Consider the following 24,533-nt stretch of genomic DNA (forward strand, 5'->3'; position numbering starts at 1 on the left):
ATATTGACTTGAATAGATATTACGGTAAGTTTAATAAATCTAACTCAAAGCTCAATATCGGTCCCTTCCGATGCATACTCCATGCATCCAACCTGAGCTTTACTTTAACCAATGTTCTGGAAAGAACATAGCACTTCTCCAAATGCAAGTAAACTCTTGTTGTAGATTATCATATCAGTAAAACCTTGTGTCTGATAAATCTAGGAAACTTTATTCACATAGTCATGTTTACTTTCCAATGTGTTGACGACACAATAAACAGGATCAAGTATGTGAAAAGGGTTTCAGATGAATTTATACATTATGTACATATAATCATGAAATAAATCATGTGAACCATGCAACATTAAATGTTATTTCTGATCTATATTAATAAGTAAATCTGATTATATTGAAATGAGTTTTATTTAGGGCATAAAACCCAACACCTTCGAGATTCCCTCAACAGGAATAGGGACAACTGTTGTTCATACATAGTAAACCCACCTAAATCGACTCAAGGAAACCAGGGTGATGTAGGCGTTAATATTGTTCAACCTCAAGCGGACACTGGTGATCCAGGCTCGGTTGGATGAGTTGACCTGACTAGCCAAGGATCTTACTACACCGAAACTCATTGACTTAGAACTAGAAAGGATGAGAGGGTTTGCTTTCTCACAAACCATCAATGACCTCCCCATTTTAGCAAAATTAAAAATGTCTACTTGTAAGTACACGAGTAAGGAAGACCCTTTGACTCATGCTGAAAACTTTATAATCTAGATGGACCTTCAAGGGATCAGGGATGTCCTTAGATGTCGAATCTTGCTTGCAACCCTCACAAACATGGCGCAATAGTGGTTTACCAAATTACCTCTAGGGAGGATCACTTCCTGGGACGAGTCTGAAGGGTTATTTTAAACCCAACTTTCTTCAGCCTGATAGATACCAGCAGAATTGGGTGACTTAGTCGCCATCAAGCAAAAGCTCGACGAGCCGCTTAAAGACTACATCCAACTCTTTATGCATGAAGAAACTAAGGTGAAAAATCTAAGTGATGATGGAAAATGGGCCGCTATCATTAAGGGCATTCTGGTGGGAAGTTGACTATTGAAAGATACAAGGAGGAAGCCAACTCATGCTATGAAGGACTTCCTGGATAGAGCTGATGAATTTATTAAACTGGAAGAGGTTGAGAAAAATTCCAAAAGGCTTGATCAAGATAAAGGCAACAAGAATGGGGCAAGCTCTAGTGCCCAAGGCCCCCAAGGTCAGGGGAAACAATAAAAATGGGTTTAACAATGGAAAGAGGGCCAACGACGATAATGGTGGAAATAACTTTATTAACAACAAAAAGCCAAACAAAGCATCATCGTGAATGACTATGTCCTCCTAATTGATGCAATCTTCAGCCACGTGCGACATTCCCCTTGTCCTTGCCTAGGGTATGATAACTCATAATCCCACCAAAAAATAACTTACCATCGAGTACGATGTAGTTGAGGTCATCCCACCTGGAATATACAAGTTAGCACGTTATGGTGCCAACGCAAAGTTAGTACTAGAGCCTTTCCATTCAAACGAAGAGCACCTACAAAAGTACGACCAATATAAGTTGCTTTTCAGTAATGACTTAGGCTGGTTGGTGTACCCGCAAAGTGTATTCCCATAGCTGGTCGTCATGCCTACCAACAAATTTTGATAATGTAAAAGCATGAATTGCCCACTTTTGATGTAAAAAGGCATGTTTGCCCATTTTATTGATCAAGGAAAAATTGCAACTTATTTTTCATACAACAACGCAGCTTGTATGATTGTTATTGAATCAAATTGCAAGCCTTACTAAGGTCAAGAGTGTATGAAATCATAGTGGCAAACCCATGACAATAACAGTTCCCATGTGAAAGCCCTAGTTACTTAACAAGTGATCAAGAGGTGAACTTGTTTAGTCACTTGAGGGAAAGCACGCTCATACATGGACTAGTAAGCATAAAACACATTCACTTAAATTGATTTTACAAGTTTGAAAATTTCTTTTCAAATTCTAAAGTGTTTGTACATTGCTCAATGTCTTAAGCGAGCTATATGTGGTATATGGTTAACTATAAAAAAAATACTTACGCATAGTGTGGTACACGCCAGACAAGTTAATGTTGGGTTTTATGCCCTAAATAAAACTCTATTTCAATGTACTCTTTATCTTTTAAACATGAATAAAGAAAGAGAAGTATTTTCATCACCTATTTGTTTGTCATGTAGTTCATGTTATCATTTATATAATTATTTGATTTATAAATTCATCCAAATCCTTATCACATTTATATTCTTGTTTATTGTGTCGTCAACACAGTGGAAAGTAATCAAGATTATGCGATTAAATATTATTCCTAGATTTATCAGTACACAGGGTTTAACTGATATGATAATCTACAACATAGTTTACTTGCACCTTGGATATGTGCTATGTTCTTTCCAGGACATTGGTTAAAGTAAAGCTTGGGTTGGATGCATGGAGTATGCATCGGAAGGGACCGATATTGAACTTTGAATCAGATATATTAAACTTACCGTAATATCTATTCAATTCAATATCACCTAGTTGATCCTAGATCAAATGACCTTAATCCTGATATGGTTAGGTTCGATCTCAAGAGTATTATACATGTTCTTTGATTTGTTAGTTAAGCCTACATTTTGTTCAGGGTGATACGTACATTTTGGGAACATGGTAATGCAATTGAGTGGTGCGCTAAACATAGATATGGAATCTATAGCTTCTTTCTAGACATAGAAGTGAAATGATGATTTCCTCGAGCTTGGCTAAATAGAGATAAATGGTTGAGTACTCATTTCAGTGATTATGTTTAGTTCACTGAAATATCGTTTATAGGTGGCTAAGTGTTTTAGGGATAAAATACATTGAAGGGTGTAACGGTAATTTAATCCCTATACAATGTAGATCATCTATAGAGGATCATTGATTATTGGGATTATAACAATGGATAACTAATAGCGTATCTATATCGTGGAATATATAGAGCGTTCCATATAACTAAGAGTGCAATTCTAAGTTCTATGAGTGGATGCAACAAGGAATTAATAAGTCAGTGAATTTACTTAGTAAATTCTGGAGCTGCTTATTGGAAGCTCAGATATATATATAGGCTCATGGTCCCCATACTAGTTGAGACAGTACTACTTGTAAGACTCAGTAAATTGATTTTGATTAATCAATTATAATTCTAAAATTAGACTATGTCTAGTTTATGAATTTTCACTAAGCAAGGGCTTAATTGTGAAGAGAGAGAGTTTATAGGGTTTATTTGTTAATTAAGAGACTTTGATTAGTCTAATTAATAAATATATTAAATGACAATATTATTTAATAATTAATTTTTAATTATTAAATAATTAGAATTGGCATTTAAGTGGTTAAATTGGAAAATTGACGTTTTTGAGAAAATGAGATGAAGAAATGACAAAATGGCAAAATTGCAAAATGGGGCCCAATCCATATCATGGCCGGCCACTTATGTTGCAATTTACCATTTATTTTTCATTATTTTAATGCCAAATAATTCTAACCTAACCCTAAGTGGTTTCCTATAAATAGGTAGTGATGGCTTTGGGGAAAAGATGATGCATCTCATTCCTTCAGATAAATTTGAGCCTCCACTTCCTACCCTAGCCGAAACAACCTTCTCTCTCTCTTCCTCTCTTCTAAATCGAGCCTATAGTTAATGAGTGAGTGCCCACACACATCAAGTGGTATCTCAATCATAGTGTGTAAGGCTGTGAAGAATCCAGATTCAAGAGAAGGATATTCGGGCTCAGATCTTGGTAATACTCTGCTACAGAAAGGATACAAGGGTTAGAGATCTGAGCGGAAGGAGACATTATATTCCGCTGCAACCACTGTAAAGTTTCTTATACTTTATATGTGTTTATTTCATATCGTTTAAGAAGTTTATATTTAGGATGTTAAATAACATACTTGTTAGTAAATCTAAGATCCTGGTAAAATAATTCCAACTAGGGGTGAGCATCGGTCGGTTTGGTCAGTTTTTTTCTATATAAAAATCCAAAATTCGGTTTTCGATTTGGATTGGTACAATCCGAAAACCGACCGACCAATCCAGAACCTATATTAAAACCGACCGTTTTGAACCTTGGTTTGGTCGGTTGAAACCGCCCAAACCGAACTTTTTTTTTTATAAAAAAATAATCCAATTTATTCTATAAATATATTATTCTATATTTTACAACTACAAACATACAAATTAATTGTTCAAAAACTAATTATTTTATTCTTTTAACTTTAATTTTAATAAAAAAAATAATATAGTATGTTTATTATATTATTAGTAACTATAATACATGAAAAAAAACTTAATAAATTAATATATATGTATAACGGTCAGTTTCGTTTTTTTTCGGTCGGTTTATACCAAAAAAAACCGACTGTTTAATGGCGGTTTTAACCGTTAGCGGTTTTTTCAGTTTTCGGTTTTGTCGATTTCGGTTCTAACAGTGTTAGGTAGGTCGGTTTGAACGGTTTTTTTCGATTTTCTGGATTTTATGCTCACCCCTAATTCCAATAGTTAACACATAGTAGCATATAGTAATAGAGCCATATAGCTCTAAAGCAAAAAGAAGGCATACATATGTACATTCATGGTGCACAAGAAAGGAAGTGTAATCAAGGGACAACCATTCATGTAGCTAAATTGTAGAAGCAACAATGACATTTACACACTCAAAAATTTACTAAGTGTGTAAAAGTAAAAATAATACATGGAAGCATATACATATAAGACCCCGAGAGGTATGCAAGAAACAATTATCTCCAACCTACGAGAGCACTACTCCTGACCCCATGTGGTTGACTCAGGGCGAGGCACCCTTAAAACTCATTCTCGACGAAACACAAAAAAAAAAAAAAAACCTCAGGGTACCCCCGAACTCCCCCATCTCGGGGTGTGGTAGCCTCAGAGTGTGTGTATATAAAAAGGGTGGCTCTGGTTGTCTAGTCTTAGGGTAATGATTTTGAGACTCAGGGTGGTACCCCCAACAACCATGGGGTGACCTCAGGATGGTGTACCCCAACCACCATGAGGTGGTCTTGGGGTAACACCCCAACCTCCAATCTCGCGCTGCTCACAATAAAAAAATAGAAAAGAAAAATAGTGAATCCGGGTGTACCCCGACACCTTAATATCGGGGTAATAACCCCAATATCGGGTGCATCAACCGAGCCCCCAAGCTTGGGGTGCCTTCTCGAGGTGAACACTAAGCCTTAACTCGGGGTACACAACCATCACGGGGGTGTTTAGTCTTGAGGAGGTGTGTGTCTCTGGGTATAAGCATGTGCACCCCATCTCGGGGAGCTAACCCCTTTATGGGGTACTAGAGTATAATCCCCATCTCAGGGTACATTGGTCAACTCAGGGTAATGAATTGGTACACCCCGACCTCTCAATGGTGGTCTCGGGGTGGTGAACCCCGACCTCCACATGGATGTCTCGGGGTGACACACACCAACCACCCTCTCTTGGTGACAACGTAACAAGGAAAAAAAGCTCTCAAACTACCTTAAGGCAACCCCATCTCGAGGTGAGATTTTGATCTTGGGGTGTTGGCGTGTATAACCCCATCGTGGGGTTAAGTTTCAACCTCGGGGATGTCTCAATCTCATCTTAAAGTACAAACTCCACACTAGTCCTAGGGGTAAGGTGCTAATCTCAGCGGTGGAGTCAATGATTGTGACACAATGATTAGAGGTCCGTCTAAGATGGACTCAGGGTGGGGAGGATCAACCCTCATTTTGGGTGAGGGCTACATCCAAATAAGGGGTGCAATTGTAACCCCAAGCTCGGGGTAGTGGGGTGTGTACCTCGACACGGTTACTAGACCATACCCGAGCTACATGGTTGTTCCAAGCCAAAAAGTTGTTATACGTGTTTTCAATATCCAGGAACGCCTTCAAGAAAAAGTTTCAAAATTACTCATTTCCTCACTAAATTTTATCAAAAATCCAATGATTCAATGCCATTTTCGGTCATAAAAAACTACCAAGAAGAAGTGTAAAAAACTTCATTAAATTTCAAATTTCAAGCAAGAAATTTGCAAGGTGAAGTGTAAAAAATTTGCCCACTATCAAGATGGAGACTTCAAATCTTCAAAGGATTATTATAATGCTACAAGTAATTTATTTATTTTTGTCTTTGTAAAATATTTAGATTATTTCTTTTGTAAATAATTTATTTTTCTTGTAATTTATTTTGCTTGTAAAGGGAAAAATTATCATTGGGATATGTTGTAAAAATATGAAAAGTGGGAGAATTATTTTTTGGGTTTGAAATGTAGTTCTAGTTTAACAATGGCATTCTCGCCACCGTACCACTATGTCATACACAACAACTAAATTGAAGTGCGGGCTGCACAGAAAAGTTCCTACGTATAGTCATACCGCTAGAAACTTAGGGGCAAATGTTTACAAAAATTTTGATAATGATGATGTGGCAAGAGTAACAACACGTGGCACGGAAATACCAAGACTAAATTAATGGAGAATATGTAAAGTCATGACCGTTGGGGTGGTCATCACCTTTAATCATCAAGGGTGGTCATGACTGTTATAATGGAAGTCAGACGGTCACCCTTACCCCTAGCTTGAGTAAGTTAGGCGTCTCCAAGAAGGAAAGATGATGGACTAACACCTTGGTAAGCAGGATGAACAATCACCACACACCTACATGCCAAGTTAGTCTAAGGGGCAGATGACACTACACCCACCGTTGACATAAGGACACTCTCAAAGGTAGATGGGGACATCCACATAACTCTATGACTACTGACAACGTATAAGGGATCTCGTGGGTCACCCTGAGATGACGATTATCACCCTCAAGTTGGGTCTCGGGGGTGTCAACCCTAAGTAAAGGCTTTCATCCCCAAAGGTGGTCAATGACCGTATCACGCCCATAGGAGACCCTCATCGTCAATGGCTTTCAAATGTTCAAATCCAATGAAAGGCTCAAAGATAGTTATAAAGTCACAAAAATAACAAGGTATTATCATAAAAATCAGACTGCAACTACCTCTAAAAACTAAGGAGATAGTTGAGGTAGCTCCACGATGGTCGCGTCTCCTGAAGCGAGAAGCACCGACTCTTTCCCCTATATAAGGGGTCACCTATGACTTGGAAAAGGGGATCCGCGATTTTGAGCACTTAGAAAAAAATAAACACTTTTTCATTCTTTGCAATTAAGAGCCTGTTCTTGACTTTTGCAACATTGATCAATAAAACACAAGGGGAGTAGGCTAAGACTGACATCTAGGGCAGAACCTCTTTAAATTGTGGTGACTTTTGTTTACATTTATGGAAAATTTTTGTGTCATTAATTACATTTATTGTTACAATTTTGGTAAAATCTCATTTATTACGACTTCGCAACGCTTGGCTAAAAATCCAGTCAACAAAGGGATTATAGGCAATCCCAAACCAAATTCTTTGCCTTTTTGTGAAGCATGTATATTGGAGAAGCATCACAAATTAATGTTTATGGCTGGCAGACAAAGTTCAAAGAGACCATTGGAGTATGCTCATGTTGACTTATGGGGGTCTGACAAAGTTGGAACACACTTAGGTAAACATTACTTTCTATCCATCATAGATGATTAGAGTAGGCATGTATGGGTCTACTTTCTTAAAACCAAGAATGAATGTTTAGAAAGATTTAAAGAATAGAAAACTGAGGTTGAAAATCAATATAACAAGAAACTTAAAGTGCTTAGAACATATAATGGTTTAGAATTTATTAACACTGAATTGGATTTCCTCTGCTCTAAATATGGAATTGTGAGACATAAAACTGTTAAGCACACACCTCAGCAAAATGGTGTTGTTGAGAGAATGAATAGGACTTTATTGAACAAAGTGAGGTGTTTGTTGATTAGTTCTATTTTGGGGAATTTTTTTGGGGGGAAGCTCTTGTTACTGCATGTTATTTGATCAATAGGAGTACTAGTAGAGTTATTGGTCTGAAAACACCTTATGAGAAATTGCATGGTACTGCTCCTAAATTGAGTCACTTAAGTTACACTACCTATGCTCATCAAATGCTTGATAAATTAGAACCTAGGGCTCTTAAATGTTTCTTTCTTGAATACCCTAAAGGTGCTAAGGGTTACAGGTTGTGTCAAATTAAAAATGGAAAGCCTAAGATTGTCTATATCAAGAGATTTAGTTTTCAATGAGCATGATTTCATGCACTTGGCAACCAAGAAAGGCATAAATTCAAATGTTGAAGGTACTACAAGAGATGATTGGCTGAGCTTGAGATCAACTTTGATAGAATCAAAGCACCAAATGAATTACCATACATATCAGTAGAAGAGACAGAAATAGAGGTGGAAACACAAGCTACTATAGAAGTATATAAACAGGGTACTTCTGAAGTGGAAACTCAGGAAAGTAGTCAAGAAAACCAACGAGATTTAACCAATTATCAACTGGCTTAAGACAAAACAAGAAGAGAGATTAAACCCCCAAATTGATATGCTAAAGTAGACCTGATAGCATATGCTTTGGCAATTGTACAATCTAAAAATGATTCAGAACCAACCACTGATGAGGAAGCAACTCCAAGTATAAATCAAGGAAGAAATGGCTAGCTGCAATGGGGGATGAAATGCATTCTCGGAATAAGAATAAGACTTGGATTTTGGTTCCAAGGCCACAAGGAAAGAAGGTTATCTCTTGGACATGGTTATTTAAGGAAAAAAAAAGGCTTGACAAAAAGAGAACCACCTAGGTATAAAGCTAGGATGCTGACTAAAGGAATCACACAGGTTGAGGGAATAGACTACACAGATATATTCTCACCTATTGTGAAATACAAAACTATCACGATGATGTAAGCCATTGCTGCAAACTATGATCTAGAAGTTGAGCAGTTAGATGTCAAAATTGCTTTCTTAAATGGTTTTTTGGATGAGGAGATTTACATAGAACAACCACCTAGTTTTTAGGTGGAAAATGGGATGACTGAAATGGTATGTCTACTGAAAAGGTCTATATATGGGTTTAAGCAATCACCAAGGGAGTGGAATCATAGGTTCACCATGTTTGTCCAAGTTATTAGATTCTCAAGATCAAAGTTTGACTCTTGCCTATATTACAAGGAATTAGGGACACCTAAGGTAATGTACCTAATGCTTTAGGTTGATGATATGATGATCATTAGCAAAGACAAGGCATGAATAAAACTCATTAAGGATAAGCTCAATTCTAGATTCAAAATGAAGGGCCTTGGACTAGTTAAGAAAATCCTTGGTATTAAAGTCATAAGGAAAAGGAAAGAAGGGAAGATGATCTTAACTCAAAAGAGCTACACAGAAAAAGTGATCAAGAAGTTCAACTTGGAATCTTCCAAGGCAACAACAGTACCTTTAGCTAGACAGTTTAAGTTGTCAAATGAGCATTGTCCTAAGTCTAAAACAGAGAGAGAAGGTATGAAGAGAATACCCTATGCTATGGTTGTTGGATGATGTATATCATCGTCAGTATTAGACCTGATATAGCTCACTCTCTAAGTGTATTCAACATATTCATGGTAAATCCAGGGTTAGAACATTAGAATGCATTGAAGTGGTTAATGAGATACTTGAAAGGACCAATAAAGTATGGCCTAATCTACTAAAGAGACTCATCAAATTTGAAATTAGATTGCTATGTTGATGTAGATTATGCATCAAATATGGACAATATATGATCTACTATAGCTTATGTGTTCATGGTTAACAAGAGTTACATCTGCTGGAAATCTCAACAGCAACAAGTAGAGGCACTTTTAACAAGAGAATCAGAGTTCATGGCCATCACTGAAGCTTTTAAAGAAGAAATTTGGCTGCAGGGAATTCTATAAGAACTACAACTACTTAAGAATAAAAGAACTGTATATTCAAATAGTCTTTCATCAATTCACTTGTGTAAGAATCCTGTTTACCATGAGAAGAGTAAACACATTAACATTAAATTATATTAGATTCGAGAAAAGATAGAGTTGGAGAAGGTACATACAAGCGATAATCCTGTAGACATGGGAACAAAGGTTCTCACTTTCAGTAAGCTGATGCATTGTCTCAGCTTACTGAAAGTGATTATAAATAGTTAAGACTGCTACAAGTATAACAGTTAAGACTGTTACAAGTACAGTTGTAACTGATTGCACTATGTTTAGTTGTAAAGCTATGATTATAAATAGCTCATTTTTCACTTCATTGAGAGAGAGAGAGAGAGAGAGAGAGAGAGAGAGAGAGAGAGAGAGAGAGAGAGAGAGAGAGAGAGAGAGAGAGAGAGAGAGAGAGAGAGAGATTAGTGTTCAAGTCCTTTGGGATTAAGGACTTCAGGGTGTACTCGGGATTAAGAGAGGGGGACTGAGATTGTCCATTGAGTTTCAAGTTTGGAGGTTCTATGCTTTGCTATTGGTGTTTGTATTCTCTCTCTCTCTCTCTCTCTCTCTCTTTTTTTTTTTTTTTTAACTATCAGTGAAAGCTCTATGATGTTTTTCAACTAGAGTATGGTCAGGGATTATATTTGATCTCGAGGATCGAAACCAAAATAAATTTAGTGTCTTTATATCTTTTGAATTTTTTTCTAATTATATAAGTTCATTGTGTATTTGATAATTTGTTTCCATTAAATTAATTGATTGTGTTGCAATATTGTGAATCTTGTTGTTGTTGTTTTGAATTTGCAACAATATATAATTTGAATAGTACACCAACGGGCATTAAATAATAAATTTACAAATACATTCGCATTCTTTTTTTTTATTATTATTTTATGAAAAGGATGTTAATAATGAGTATGATGTCTATCAAAGTTTTTTACGAGTTTTATTGCCAACGAAACTTTACATTAGGTTTATGACAAAATGAAAGAGAAAAGAAAATTACATTAGGTTCTAGAAACACAATAAATTTGTAAATAAGCCTCTGCAAAATATTGGTGAATGAAACCATTCATTGACGCCTACGACTTCGGAGATTATACTTAGAACCAGTTGAAGAAGCCTCGTGGGAACTCTCTCCAACTCGTTCTTCAAATCCAATCATATAATCTGGATCCTGAATAATATTATCTATCCCATCTGGTATTTCATGGTCAACCCACGTTGACCAGTCAATGTCACTCTCTGATTCCCAACTCAGCTCTGCATTTTTGCGTAGGCTACGAACTTCTTCTGTGAGCTGTTTTAGCATTCCGTAGTTCAGCATTTCATAATCTCTGTACATTGTCATAACACAAGGTTTAGTATAATTGACTGTATTTGTCCAAAATAAATGAATTATTACGTTAGATATTTACCTGTATGTGAAAATAGCATGTAATATCTGAACCGTAGCAACAAGCAGAAAAAGAATTCTCACTAGATTGATCAACCATGTTTGCTGCTCAATACCATTTGTTGTAAATCGAAGTATTGCAAATTCAATCAAGAATGTAATGCAAAGACCTATAAATAATAATAAAAAAAATATAAAAAATAGTTGAACAAAACCTTTATGCAAAAAGAATGAAATAAAATGAAAGTTCTTACCAAGATAAAGCCGGTGTCTTACTGTGTATGTTTGTTTAGTACTAGTGAACAAGTAGAGAACAAACATTGAAATTGAATAAATGAAGAAAGCCTTGATTAGCCTAGACTCAAGCAACAAGGCATTGTGCAACGCAAATAGCTTATCTAGAGCTACAAAAAGGGCTGCTTGTTTCTGTTCAAAAGATTCCTGCCCATAAAGAAAAGAATGAAATAGAGTGAGTTTGTGAGCCAAAATTGTAAATCTCTTTACTTTGTTTTCTTTAATATTTACCTGAGCAGCCAACATGGACTTGGAATTCTCGACCAGATGATCATGTGCTTGTTGAAGCTTTTCCTGTCGCTGAAGAAGCTCTTCCTGTTGTTCATGACCGAAATTAGCCAACTGCTGCATAACTGCCCTGCAATTTAGATTACATTATGAAACAATTATGTATTTTAAGAGTAAAAGAAACAATATTTGATGAAATGAATAGTGATAATGTTATACCTGCTCTCTTCTAGAGCTTTAGACTGAAATTGAGTGAGCGACTGAAGCCCATTAAGAGCTTCAGATTGCCCTTTAAGAACTTCCTTTTGTTTTTCCAATGAAAGCCCTGCTACATTTCCAATATCATCAGCCTTGTTTTGAAGAATGTTCATCTTGCTAGACATGGAATCTCCAACTCTGTTAATCTCTTTCTCAATTTGAACAGTCTCATCTCTCAAACCACCTATTTCTTTATCTAGATTATTGTACGAATCATGAATCATTAAAATCCCCTCTTCTAGTTTAACCTTCATTATGTCCTGGCCCTTCTCCAGTTCTAATTGGGAAGCAGAAATTTTCTGGGATTGCTCGAAAACGGCCTCTGATTGTTTCGAAATGTCAGTGATTCTAGTGCGGATTTCATTTGTGGAGTGAACCACTTGTTGGGTTTGTTCTTCGATGGAAGTCATCGAATTATGAATCTCTTTAGTGTCATGCAATAGATGCTCTGACTTCTCTTGTATGGTTTCTAGCCTTTCCTCTGCATTTTCTGCTGATTTTTTCAAATCGTTTACTAGTCTCTCTGTTTGCCTCCTGAATATATCTGACCTGACTCAGAAAAAAACAATCATGTAAATTTCTTATTATTATTATGAACATGTAACAACATAATACCTTCTATTAGATTGTTAAAAAAAAAGTTGGTATCTCTGTTTTATTGAAAAGGGATATCTTATCGGGAATTATGAAGGGAAAAACCTTTAAAATCTTAACGGTCGATCATATTAATTTGTTATGAACTTTTTAGAGTGTTAAAAAAAGTATGAATACTTACTACTTTAATTATTTGAAATAATTACTACATTAATTTCAGAAATAAAGTCTAAAACTCCTTTTGTAGTTGGTTTACATTAATTTCTAAAATATTCCTAATTTATTATCAAGAAGATACAAGGAATTATGAAAAGTCTGTAACGCTCAAAATACCATAATGATTTTTATTTCTTCAGGCTGGAAAACGCAAACAACAACTAATTAATCACAATATTCGTAGCAGAAATAAACAAATTTAAGAAAATATAAATAAATTAAAAGTCGAGTATATAGAATTATTGCACTTACTGTAATTGATGACAAATGGAGTTAGTTTCAAGAAAGAATCCACGGTACGTGTGAATAGCATTGTCGTCAAGCTTTTGAAGGCACTCCTTCATGGAAGAGCCGGTCTGGCATGACGGAAAAGAAGATCTACCCGAATCCTTATGAAAGCAGTTACTTAAATCCCAAGCAAACCTCTTCCTCTTTTCGTTGTCGTCCCCTGCGATTTCGGAGCAGGCTGCGAAAATCCCTTGGTAAGCTTCATGCCAACATGAGTTAGAACCGACTGATAGTTTTGTTTTGGCATTCTTGACCCTTTGGATTGCCTTGTCGTCGCCACTGAGACCGTCGACGGAGAATTCCGCTCTTGCTACTTCGATTTCACGGGAAGACGCTTCACTTCCTGAGGAGGAAGACGATGGAGATGACCAAAGCCATGACATGGAAGAGGTTGACATAGACAATATGATTAATAGGAAGAGCATAGACCTACTACTTTGTTCCATATTCTCCTGCGTTACAATGAACAAGAATTTCTGGTTGTTATGAATTTATAATGTTTGGATTTTGTCAATACCAAAGGTCTCGGATTTAGAATGAATGAGTAACGGATTATAAATTGTGTTGGGAAAAGAAAGTGAGAGAGTTCCATATGTGAAATAATGAAACAAGTGTATTCAACCCTATTAGAATAAGGAGAAAGAAAACGACAAAAGAAAAATATTAGTTTTGTTTTTTAACATTACGTTTCGATGAAAATGACTTACAAGTTTGGCATATTTTGTTAATTACTTGCGATTCAAGAAGCTAAATTTTCATATGTACTGTTAAACAAGGTAACAATACAATATCTATTTTTCCTTCTTTTGGAAGCATACAATATCTATTTCTCTATTTTTAACCTTTCTACCAGTACATCCAACTAATCTTTCCAAAAGTAAAAACTAAATGGTTTCTCCCAAAAGAAAAAACAACTAAAAAAAATGAAACCATAGAAACTATTTAGAGAGCATACCTTTGATGGATGGTCTAAGTGTAGTGGTTAACTTTGTGAACAAGAAACTACAGACATGCAACCTTTTGTAAAGGGGGGAAAGTCTCGGTTTAAATAATCAGTTCTATATGTTTTCACTAAAATGAATACTAAAAAGTTGAAACGGTGTTATTTGTGTCTATTGAGATAAACTAATACGACTCTTGGATCCAATTGTCGTTTATATTTTTCTATATTAGTTTATCAAAGCACACACTCCTATAAATTTTATTTACACCTCAGAAATAATAATAAATTCATCTTAATATTTAAAGAATTATGTTTAAAATAATTTTAAAACTTACACTTAATTTTTTTTTTCACATTATTTTATATTAATTTTAATATTTACTTTAACTTTATTTTTATTATGTATTTTTAAATCATATATAATTTAATTTTTATCTTTTTCTGATAAAATTTCTTAAAATATTTTATTTTATTTTTTGTTATAATATTTAAAATATAATTTATTTTTATTTAATAAATATATACTTTGTAAGAATATAAATTAGAAGAAAAAAAATTTAATAAAAATTAATATAATTAATGATATATATGTTTTTATCTCAAAAAATATATATATATATGATTTTAAAAAAAAAACATATATTTTATGTAAAATAAAAATTATTAAAATGAGATGTTTTTATAAATTTTGAGGGTGCAAATAAAATTTTCTTTTTCCCCGAGTAAATTGTCATTTTAAGGTTACTTACCATAGTATAGTCAGGTAGATGTATATGGATAATCAGTATACTATTTTATTTTTTGAGTTATTTAAATAAAATTTGTTTTACTTTTCAATTTTTAAATAAATTTTTTGAATATTATTATTATGAGGTTTTTTCAATATTATACCTAAAAATAATTTTATTTACAAAAATACCTTTAAGAAAATTATTTGCACAAATACTGTTGTATCACGTCAGCATACATACCGAATTCCAAAAAAATTACCAAAAACGGAAAATCTCGTTTTCAGAAATTTTTTGCTTTTTGAGAGTTTTGAAAAAAGTAACCTTTTAGTTACTTTTGATGTGAATACGATATCAATTGGTTATTTCTCTATTAAAGAATTTATTTTAGAATTTTATTCATATATAAATAATAAAATAATCATTTTAATGTGTTAGAAATATATGTTTTTCTGTCTCTAAAAAATTACGACTAATATTAAAAGAAACTTGTTTGTTTCTTTTTTATATTTTCAAGCTATATTATGTTATTTTATTTAAGATTCATTGAGATTATTTTTTTTTAATGTAACTCATATGATGTTTTAGATAACCAACAACAATAATGCCCTAAACAATTTGATATTTACATGCTGAGATGTAATTAATTCTAAAAAATATAGAATAACTTGTGATGTTGTTGTATTGAATTTTAAGTACTATGTGATTGTCATATATTTATTTTAGAAATATATTAAAATTGTCACAAAATAAGTTAAGTGTATAAGCTTATTACTTAGTAACTTATAAAATTGGTTGATACATAAATTTGGTTTAAGTTGAAAGTTGGATTATTTTTATTAACTAGATACATAGAAATAGAAAAGAAACTTAAAAGTTACTTTTTCGGGTCATTTGTTTCTGTAGTGGCAGAAAAATATATGTTTCTCACATATTAAAATGATCATCATAAAAAATAAATTATAATGGTGCAATTTTTAAGTCAAAATAATAAATGGTTTAGCTGAATTTTTTTTTTTTAAGTTTTGGAGAAAAAAATATATGTATATATATATAATACTGTCACTTCTATTTACAAAAAAAAAAAAAAAGTTTTAGCTACTAACTAAGCGAGAGAAAAAAACAGGAAAAGAAAAAGCATAAAAAAATAGCCAGACGTAAATAGTTTTTAATTTGAGTATGTACATTTCAAAAATAATATAAAAATATAACGGTATTTGAGGCAATAAAATAGAAATTCATCAATATTTTCAAAATGAAGTTGATATGCTCAATTAATTCTATTATTATTATCTCCATCAATATTTAGTATCTTAGTACCCACGAGTGTGTGGTGTAGTTTGTTGGGATACTTTGCATAGATATCTGAGAAGTTTCCTTTTAGAGTTCGAGTTCTCATTGTAGCACTTATTTAGAGCCTTAAAAGTGGCACTCTTATGAGAGTAACAGGTGTTTTTGTGCCACATTGAGTAGGCTATAGTTCCCTACATGACAGAGCCTTGACTGACGATTCATAGGGATACTACTATAAATTTGGGCTTTAGAGGCAGTTTTTAAGGCCTTTTACCGATTTTAGCGAAATTCGCTACCGATGCTGACCCAGGCAACGCTATAGGATTGAAAACAACCGACGTTAAATATTACCCTATGGCGTCTGTTATTATCAAAGAACTGACGCCACATGTACGGTTATATACAAATAACTGACACTATATACACATATAATCGACGTTAAAGACCTAAAATTTGACGCCAAATCAATAACAATTATTATTATTCAGTTAAAAACCTATTATAAATCAAGAAATATAATGTATTTAAATTATATATTTATTAATTTATATTAAATATTATTTAATTTAAATATTTATTTTTTAAAAACTAAATTAAATATTATTTAAATTAGTTTTATGATTAACCAATATACTTAATTTCATTTTATAGAAGCAATTAAATAAATTATAATTATATATTACACGAATATTGTAAAATTAGTCAAAGTGTGAACAAGTTAATAAATCTAATTACAAGTTAACCTAAAAAAATATGTCAGGGAAGAAAAAATCTTATAAATTTCATCATCATTCGTCGAAACCTTCGTGAATCACTGCCATTAATTGTTCTATCCACTGTCGTTGTAATGGTAACAATTCAGTTTTTAGATTGTATGTCTGCTTTTCTCCAAACTGTAAAAAGAAGCAAAATTTTTTATTAATTTATGTATATAATTATTTGTTAATATAATAAATACGATAATTAATAATTAAAACTTACAGTTTTTTGATATTGTATATAACAGTTGGGGTTTGCACGTCCGACGATATCAGTCATGTATTTCAAAACACAAAACACATTCTTAGTTTTTAGGTTGTCTGGACAATTTGCTAATGAAATTCCTGGCCATGGCCTGAGATACACATTTGATGTCCCTATAATCTGGTATGCTCTGTTTTAAAAATTATATTAACATTTCAATTTATTAGTTAATTAAAAAATTTGTTACATAAAGAGTAATTAAATTATTACCTTTCCAAAATTAATGTAATTTGTAAGGGAACTTTGTGGCCACATATAGGGCCTTAATGGATAATTTTCCCTAGCGCAACGATCTCTAGCATCCAATGCGCACTAAAAAATTATATTAGAATGTATGTAAGATTGTACAAAAATAATTTCAATTTATTATATAGAAAATAATTAGCACTAAAAAATTAAATAGTGTTTACCCAATATTCCTAGGAATAAAGAACATTTGGTGGTTGTTATTCATCGATGATAACCAAAGGGCCAATTGTTTTGACACATTCTCAAAAGACTCATTCTTCTCTTCATCATTGATACCATTCACTGCAAGAAGCTCTGGGTCGTAAAACTTGAAAATTCTTCTCAAATCATTTATGCTCTCCCAAATGTACTTGCATTAAATTGTTAAACATTAGTATTTTATAATAATTTCACTAGAATTTGATATATAAGGTTAATTAGATTAAAGAAGAGTATACATCATTCCAAACAGTATTCCACGGTTGTTGATGAAGTCACACAACGCCGCTTGCTGCAAATTCTCCACATAATGTGATCTGGGGACGAGGTGCTATGAATCCTCTGTTGGAAATTATTTTACCAGGATCTTAGATCTACTCATAAGTATGTTTATTAACATCCTAAATATGAACTTTCTAAAACGATAAATTAAACACATATAAAGTTTAAGAAACCTTACATTGGGTGCAGCGGAATAATATGACTCCTTCCATTCAGATATCTAGCCCTTGATTCCTTTCTGTAGCAGAGCATTATCAATATCTGAACCTGGATCTCTTTCTCTGAATCTTTGATGCTGAATCTCCTTTGCTGATGATCTTTCTTCACGATCTTCCTCACTATGATTGAGGTATCACTTGATGTGTGTGGGCACTACTCATACACTAAGGATTTCGAAATTCAAAGGAAGAAGAAAGAAGAAGTGGTAGCTAAAGATAGGGAGAGAGAAGGCTCAGTTTTTCTGATTCAGAAAGTCTGAAGAAAAGTCTTATTTTTCTGAAGCCTTCATTATCTATTTATAGCATTCCACTAGGGTTAGATTTGAATTATATGGCATTAAAATAATAAAAAAATCAACTTAAAATAGCTACATAGGTGGCCGGCCATACACTTAGTGGATTGGGCCTTGCTTTTTGCAATTTTGCAATTTTAACACCTTTTGTATCTGATTTTCTCAAAAATGCCAATTTCCTAATTCAACCATTTAAATGCCAATTCTAACTATTTAATAACTATAAATAATTATTAAATAATATTGTCATTTATCATATTTATTAATTGAACCATACAAAGTATCATAATTAACAAATATGCCCCTATAAACTCTTTCTTTACAATTTCGCCCTTACTTAGTGAAAATTTCACAAATAGACATAGTCTAATTTGAGAATTATAATTGATTAATCAAAATCAATTACATGAGTCTTACAAGCAATATTATCTCAACTAGTGGGGGGACCATGGGTCTATATAACCGAGCTTCCAATAAGTAGATCAAAAATTTAGCACTAAAATTCACTAACTTATTAATTATTCGTTGAATCCACGCATAGAACTTAGAATTGCACTCTCAGTATATAAAATGCTCTATATGTTCCACCAAATAGACACTGTTGGGTTTTATGCCCTAAATAAAACTCATTTCAATATAATCAGATTTACTTATTAATATAGATCAGAAATAACATTTAATGTTGCATGCTTCACATGATTTATTTCATGATTATATGTACATAATGTATAAATTCATCTGAAACCCTTTTCACATACTTGATCCTGTTTATTGTGTTGTCATCACATTGGAAAGTAAACATGACTATGTGAATAAAGTTTCCTAGATTTATCAGACACAGCGTTTTACTGATATGATAATCTACAACAAGAGTTTACTTGTATTTGGAGAAATACTATGTTCTTTCCAGAACATTGGTTAAAGTAAAGCTCAGGTTGGATGCATGGAGTATGCATCGGAAGGGACCGGTATTGAACTTTGACTTAGATTTATTAAACTTACCGTAATATCTATTCAAGTCAATATCGCCTAGTTGATCCTAGATCAAATGATCTTAATCCTGTTATGATTAGGCTCAATCTTGAAAGGCTATTCGTGTTCTTTGATTTGTTAGTTAAGCCTACTTTTAGGTCAGGGTGATACGTACATTTTGGGAACACGGTAGTGCAATTGAGTGGGAGCGCTAGCATAAACATGGAATCTATAGCTTCTATCTGGCGAATAGTAAGCAAAGGATGATCTCCTTCGAGCTTGACCAAACGAAAATAAATGGTGGAGATCTCATTTCACATAAGCTGAAATATCATTTATACGGGGTCAAATATTTTAAGGATAAAATACATAGTAGGGTGTTACGGTAATCTAATCCCTTTACAGTGTAGATCATTCATATAGAGGATAATTGATCAAATTAGGATTATAACAATGGATAACTAATGATGTGTCTATACGGTGGAATATATAGAGCATTCTATATACTGGGAGTGCAATTCTAAGTTCTATGCGTGGATTCAACGAAGAATTAATAAGTTAGTGAATTTTAATGCTAAATTCTTGATCTACTTATTGGAAGCTCGGTTATATAGACCCATGGGCCCCCCACTAGTTGAGATAATATTGCTTGTAAGACTCATGTAATTGGTTTTGATTAATCAATTATAATTCTCAAATTAGACTATGTCTATTTGTGAATTTTTCACTAAGTAAGGGCGAAATTGTAAAGAAAGAGTTAATAGGGGCATATTTGTTAATTATGATACTTTGTATGGTTCAATTAATAAATATGATAAATGACAATATTATTTAATAATTATTTATAGTTATTAAATAGTTAGAATTGGCATTTAAATGGTTGAATTAGGAAATTGGCATTTTTGAGAAAATCAGATACAAAAGGTGTTAAAATTGCAAAATTGCAAAAAGCAAGGCCCAATCCACTAAGTGTAGGGCCAGCCACTTTTGTAGGAAATTTAAACTGATTTTTTCATTATTTTAATGCCAAATAATTCAAACCTAACCCTAGTGGAATGCTATAAATAGATAGTGAAGGCTTCAGGAAATTTACACTTAAATTTTCTATTTTTCCTTCAGAGAAAAACCTGAGCCTTTCTCTCTCCCTATCTTTGGCTGACCCTTCTCTTTCTCCTTCCCTCTTCAAGTTCGAAAATCTTAGTGTGAGAGTAGTGCCCACACACAGCAAGTGATACCTCAATCATAGCGAGGAAGATCGTGAAGAAAGATCATGAGCAAAGGAGTTTCAGCATCAAAGATTCAGAGAAAGAGATCCAGGTTCAGATATTGATAATGCTCTGCTACAGAAAGGAATCAAGGGCTAGATATCTGAACGGAAGGAGTCATATTATTCCGCTGCACCCAATGTAAGGTTTCCTAAACTTTATATGTGTTTAATTTATCGTTTTAGAAAGTTCTTATTTAGGATGTTAATAAACATACTTGTGAGTAGATCTAAGATCCTGGTAAAATAATTTCCAACAACTGGCCTCAGAGCCATGGTAATTGATTTACTTTCAAGAAATTTGGACTTTAAAACGATTCTTTGTATGTTCTTTGGATGGTATCATGTTGTATTGAGTGTTATTTGATGATTGATTGATGTTTGTGAAATTTTCGTGAAAAATAATTGCTATTTCATCTCTGGAATTATTTTTATTGGATAGTATGGAAAAAATTAAGCAAGTTAGCCTTTTACAGAATTTAATTTTGATTTTATTTGAATTAGTTATGATTTTTTGAAGATTTGAAAAAAATCGGGGCTGTGCTGATATTTTCCTGCGATCTCAAATCTGTCCGTACAGTTTCGATTTTTTTTGTTTTTCTTCGATTTTTCATGCTTTTTCATGGAATTAACTTCCGATTTTTTGTATGGTTTTGTATATATACTATTATTATTCCTAATTCAATTCTAATTATCATTTTGAATTAATTTAATATTTTTTAAATTTAATTCAAGATATTAGTGTAATTTGAATTTGAATAGAATTAGTATCTATCTTTTTGCTTAAAAATCTATCTTATTTTTAAATTTGATTATATCTTATTTTTTTTAAATTTAAGGTCAGATTTTATAAGATATTTATAAAATCTTTTAAGATATTTTTAAGATATCTTATCTTTTATGATATTTTTGATTATATCTTATCTTTTAAGATTTTTTTTTTAAAATTAAATCTTTTTAGATATTTTGACCTTATTTAAATTTAAAATAAGATATTTATAATCATGTAATTTTAAATAAATGTAAGATATTTTGCTAACTTTTAAATTTTGTTATTTTATTTATTTAAATTAAATTTAAAATCTGAAAAGATATTTATTTATCTTTTCTAATTTTTTATTTATAAAATAACATTTAAAATTTAAAATTAGTTAGCAAATTTTTGAAATGATATTTAGGTTGGTTGAAACCTAATTTTTCAAAAATTGTAGGTTTAATTTTAAATTAAAATTTTTTTTTTTAAAATTTCGAATTAATTTTCGAAATTTTTTTTATTATTTAATTAATTATTTTCGAAATTAAAAATTTAATTTAAAATTAAATAAATCCTACATCCAACTATCCAGCTAACCTTGTTGCAGGCGTATGTGTTTTAGCTTATGTGTAAGTTTTCAAAACCTATTATTACTTGATTGCAAATAGGCATGGTTACTTTTTGCCAGATCTAATGATCTGATGGCTCCCTTGGTCAAGATAATAATTTGTAACAGGTATATTTACAATCTTCTTTCATCTGTGTATGACCTAGCAACATGATAGGACCCATCCAAAGTGTGCCTGTGTGAGCCTATGTGTTTAATTTTATTATAGATGCATATAGGTTAAAGTTGCTAAAATAAATTATCATAGTTATTGATAGAATTTATTTAGGCCCATTTAGTTTTTGGGCCTACTCAATTAATAACAGTTGTTCTTATTAAGGTTAAATTCCTCTCTTTTGGGCCTTGTGTGAGAGTTGGGAGCCATAGAAGTGGGTACGACATACTGAACCCAGCACCCCCTCACATGAACCACCCCAATTGTGAAGGCCCATTTGCCTGATTTGAACAACTGTACTAGGTTAATTACACTAGTTTAACCTAATAAAATTGATTAGCAACATAATTAATTTCATTTATTTTGAAATTAATTTAAGAAAATTATAGTTTAAAGAATTCTTTATTCTAAGCTAAACTATATGTATTTTCTTGTATTTAATTAAATATAGAATTATAACCATCTAGATTCTTTCTGAAACTTAATTTAAATTTTTCATTAAATATTCTTATTTAAGTTGATATTTAGTTATCTACAACTAACCAACTTAAATCTGAATATCTTTTGAATTTCAAATTTCAAAATTAAGTTGAGGAATTTTAGGCATTGGTTATTAAGATTCTTTAGATATTTTTTAAGTTAATATCTTTTCGAATATTAACTTAAAATGGAATATTTTCAAATTAAGTGGTTACAACTTAATTTTTGATATTTAATTAAATTTAAATTTGAAAAATATTTAAGTTCTAGATTTTTTCTAATACAACTTAAATTAGATATTTTTTCAAATTTTGTGGAAAAGATACTTAGTCAAATAAGATATTTTCTAGATAGTTATTTCTAGACTACTTATTATTTCTAATATTAAATAGGAAAATATTATACATTGTGAAATTAATTATTTATATATAATTAATTTTGGTACAATTTATTTTAAGTATATTTTTCCTAGTATTAAACTAGAGATTAATAATTAAGCCTTCTCTACACTTAATTATTTATTTCTTGAATTTAATACATTTAATTAATTTGAAAATTAAATATCTAAGTTGATTTTTATCATCATACTTAAATATTTCTTTTTCATGACATTTAATTAAATAGAAAATTATTTTTAGTTGAAATTTATATTTTCAACTAAATTTAAATAATTTTCAAAATATATTTTTTTTTCTTTATTTTATTAATCAATTTTCGAAATTGCATTTCTTAAATGCTAGAATTTCGAATTTTATCTTGAAAAATAGATTAAGTTGTAAATTAATTATTTATTTTAATTAATTCTTGGATCAACTTAAATCAATGATTTTTTTCATTTATTGATTAATTTAAAATAAATTGAATTAAAGTATATTATTAGAAATTGAATTAATTAGTCAAAGGAATATCTAGATAGATGATATTTTTGCTTGAAGTATTTTTCTAGTGTATTTAATTAAATAGAAAATTAATATTTAAGTTTATTTTCATCATCATACTTAAATATTTGAAACTTTTCTTATATATTTAATTAAATAGGAAAATTATATTTTTTGTTGTAAATTAATTTTATTAATTAATTTTGGGCCAACATTAAATTAGAATAATTTTTCCAGGATTAATTTTTTATTTTAACATGCATTTTCGAAAATTGTATTCTTAAATACTTTAATTTTTCGAAATGCAATATATATTTATAGAAAATTAAATTTGAGCTGTAAATTAATTTATATTAATTTTGTAACAACTTAAATTGAATATTTTTCTAAATATTTATTGGAAATTATTACTAAGATGGAAGAAATACATGTTATTTTCATATCCATCTAAGTAAAATTTATAAATATTAAATTAAAATTTATGTTTAGAATTTTTCATTCTAAATTGGAAATTTTAAATAAATATATATTTAAAATAAATAGATTAAATAAAGAGAATCAAAGAAAATACAACTCACTTTAAATAATGAGCTTGATTATTATTAAGATATTCGATCTCCATTGTTGGTCTTACAAAAGTTAAATGTTTTCAATATAACCTCGAGACGCTAGACTTCGTCCCCCTATGGATGGTTATTCGTTGAACGCATTTAACACCGTAAGATTTCATTTGATAAGTGTTTTGTAAGTTTTCGTCTCTATTAGACTCTCCCCTACGGTGACTACTTAGAGATAAACTTATGAAACATGAAACAATGGTGGAAGCTCATAAAATGAGAATAACCTTGACTCTCGCCTACCGGGACAACGTTGGATTCTTATTTTGATCGAATAAAAGGTTGCTAGAATGGTTTCTATTTTAGATGAGCTGACAACTCTATTCAATAAATGATGCTTTGACTCTCGC

The 24,533-nt window shown here is 31.7% G+C and overlaps 1 protein-coding gene across 1 annotated transcript; it reads right to left on the minus strand.

Annotated features, from left to right (window-relative positions):
• Positions 1-10,844: 10,844 nt before the first annotated feature.
• LOC115698879 (protein GAMETE EXPRESSED 1) lies at positions 10,845-13,846 on the minus strand. Its single transcript, XM_030626083.2, has 6 exons — positions 13,174-13,846; positions 12,073-12,660; positions 11,857-11,983; positions 11,586-11,772; positions 11,354-11,501; positions 10,845-11,272 (listed from the first exon to the last, which is right to left on the minus strand). The coding sequence occupies exons 1-6, from the start codon at positions 13,653-13,655 to the stop codon at positions 11,008-11,010; spliced, it is 1,797 nt and encodes a 598-aa protein (XP_030481943.1). The 5' UTR covers positions 13,656-13,846; the 3' UTR covers positions 10,845-11,007.
• Between the last annotated feature and the right edge of the window lie 10,687 nt (positions 13,847-24,533).

The sequence above is a fragment of the Cannabis sativa genome, chromosome 8 (assembly GCF_029168945.1).
Source record: "Cannabis sativa cultivar Pink pepper isolate KNU-18-1 chromosome 8, ASM2916894v1, whole genome shotgun sequence".
Classification (NCBI taxonomy): Eukaryota; Viridiplantae; Streptophyta; class Magnoliopsida; order Rosales; family Cannabaceae; genus Cannabis; species Cannabis sativa.

Excerpts from the sequence above, each read along its gene's own strand:
- LOC115698879 (XM_030626083.2), bottom strand. The coding sequence starts at position 13,655 with ATGGAACAAAGTAGTAGGTCTATGCTCTTCCTATTAATCATATTGTCT. Across the intron at positions 11,773-11,856 it reads AGTCCATGTTGGCTGCTCAG|GAATCTTTTGAACAGAAACA; the intron begins GTAAATATTAAA and ends CTTTATGGGCAG. Across the intron at positions 11,273-11,353 it reads CATGCTATTTTCACATACAG|AGATTATGAAATGCTGAACT; the intron begins GTAAATATCTAA and ends GACAATGTACAG.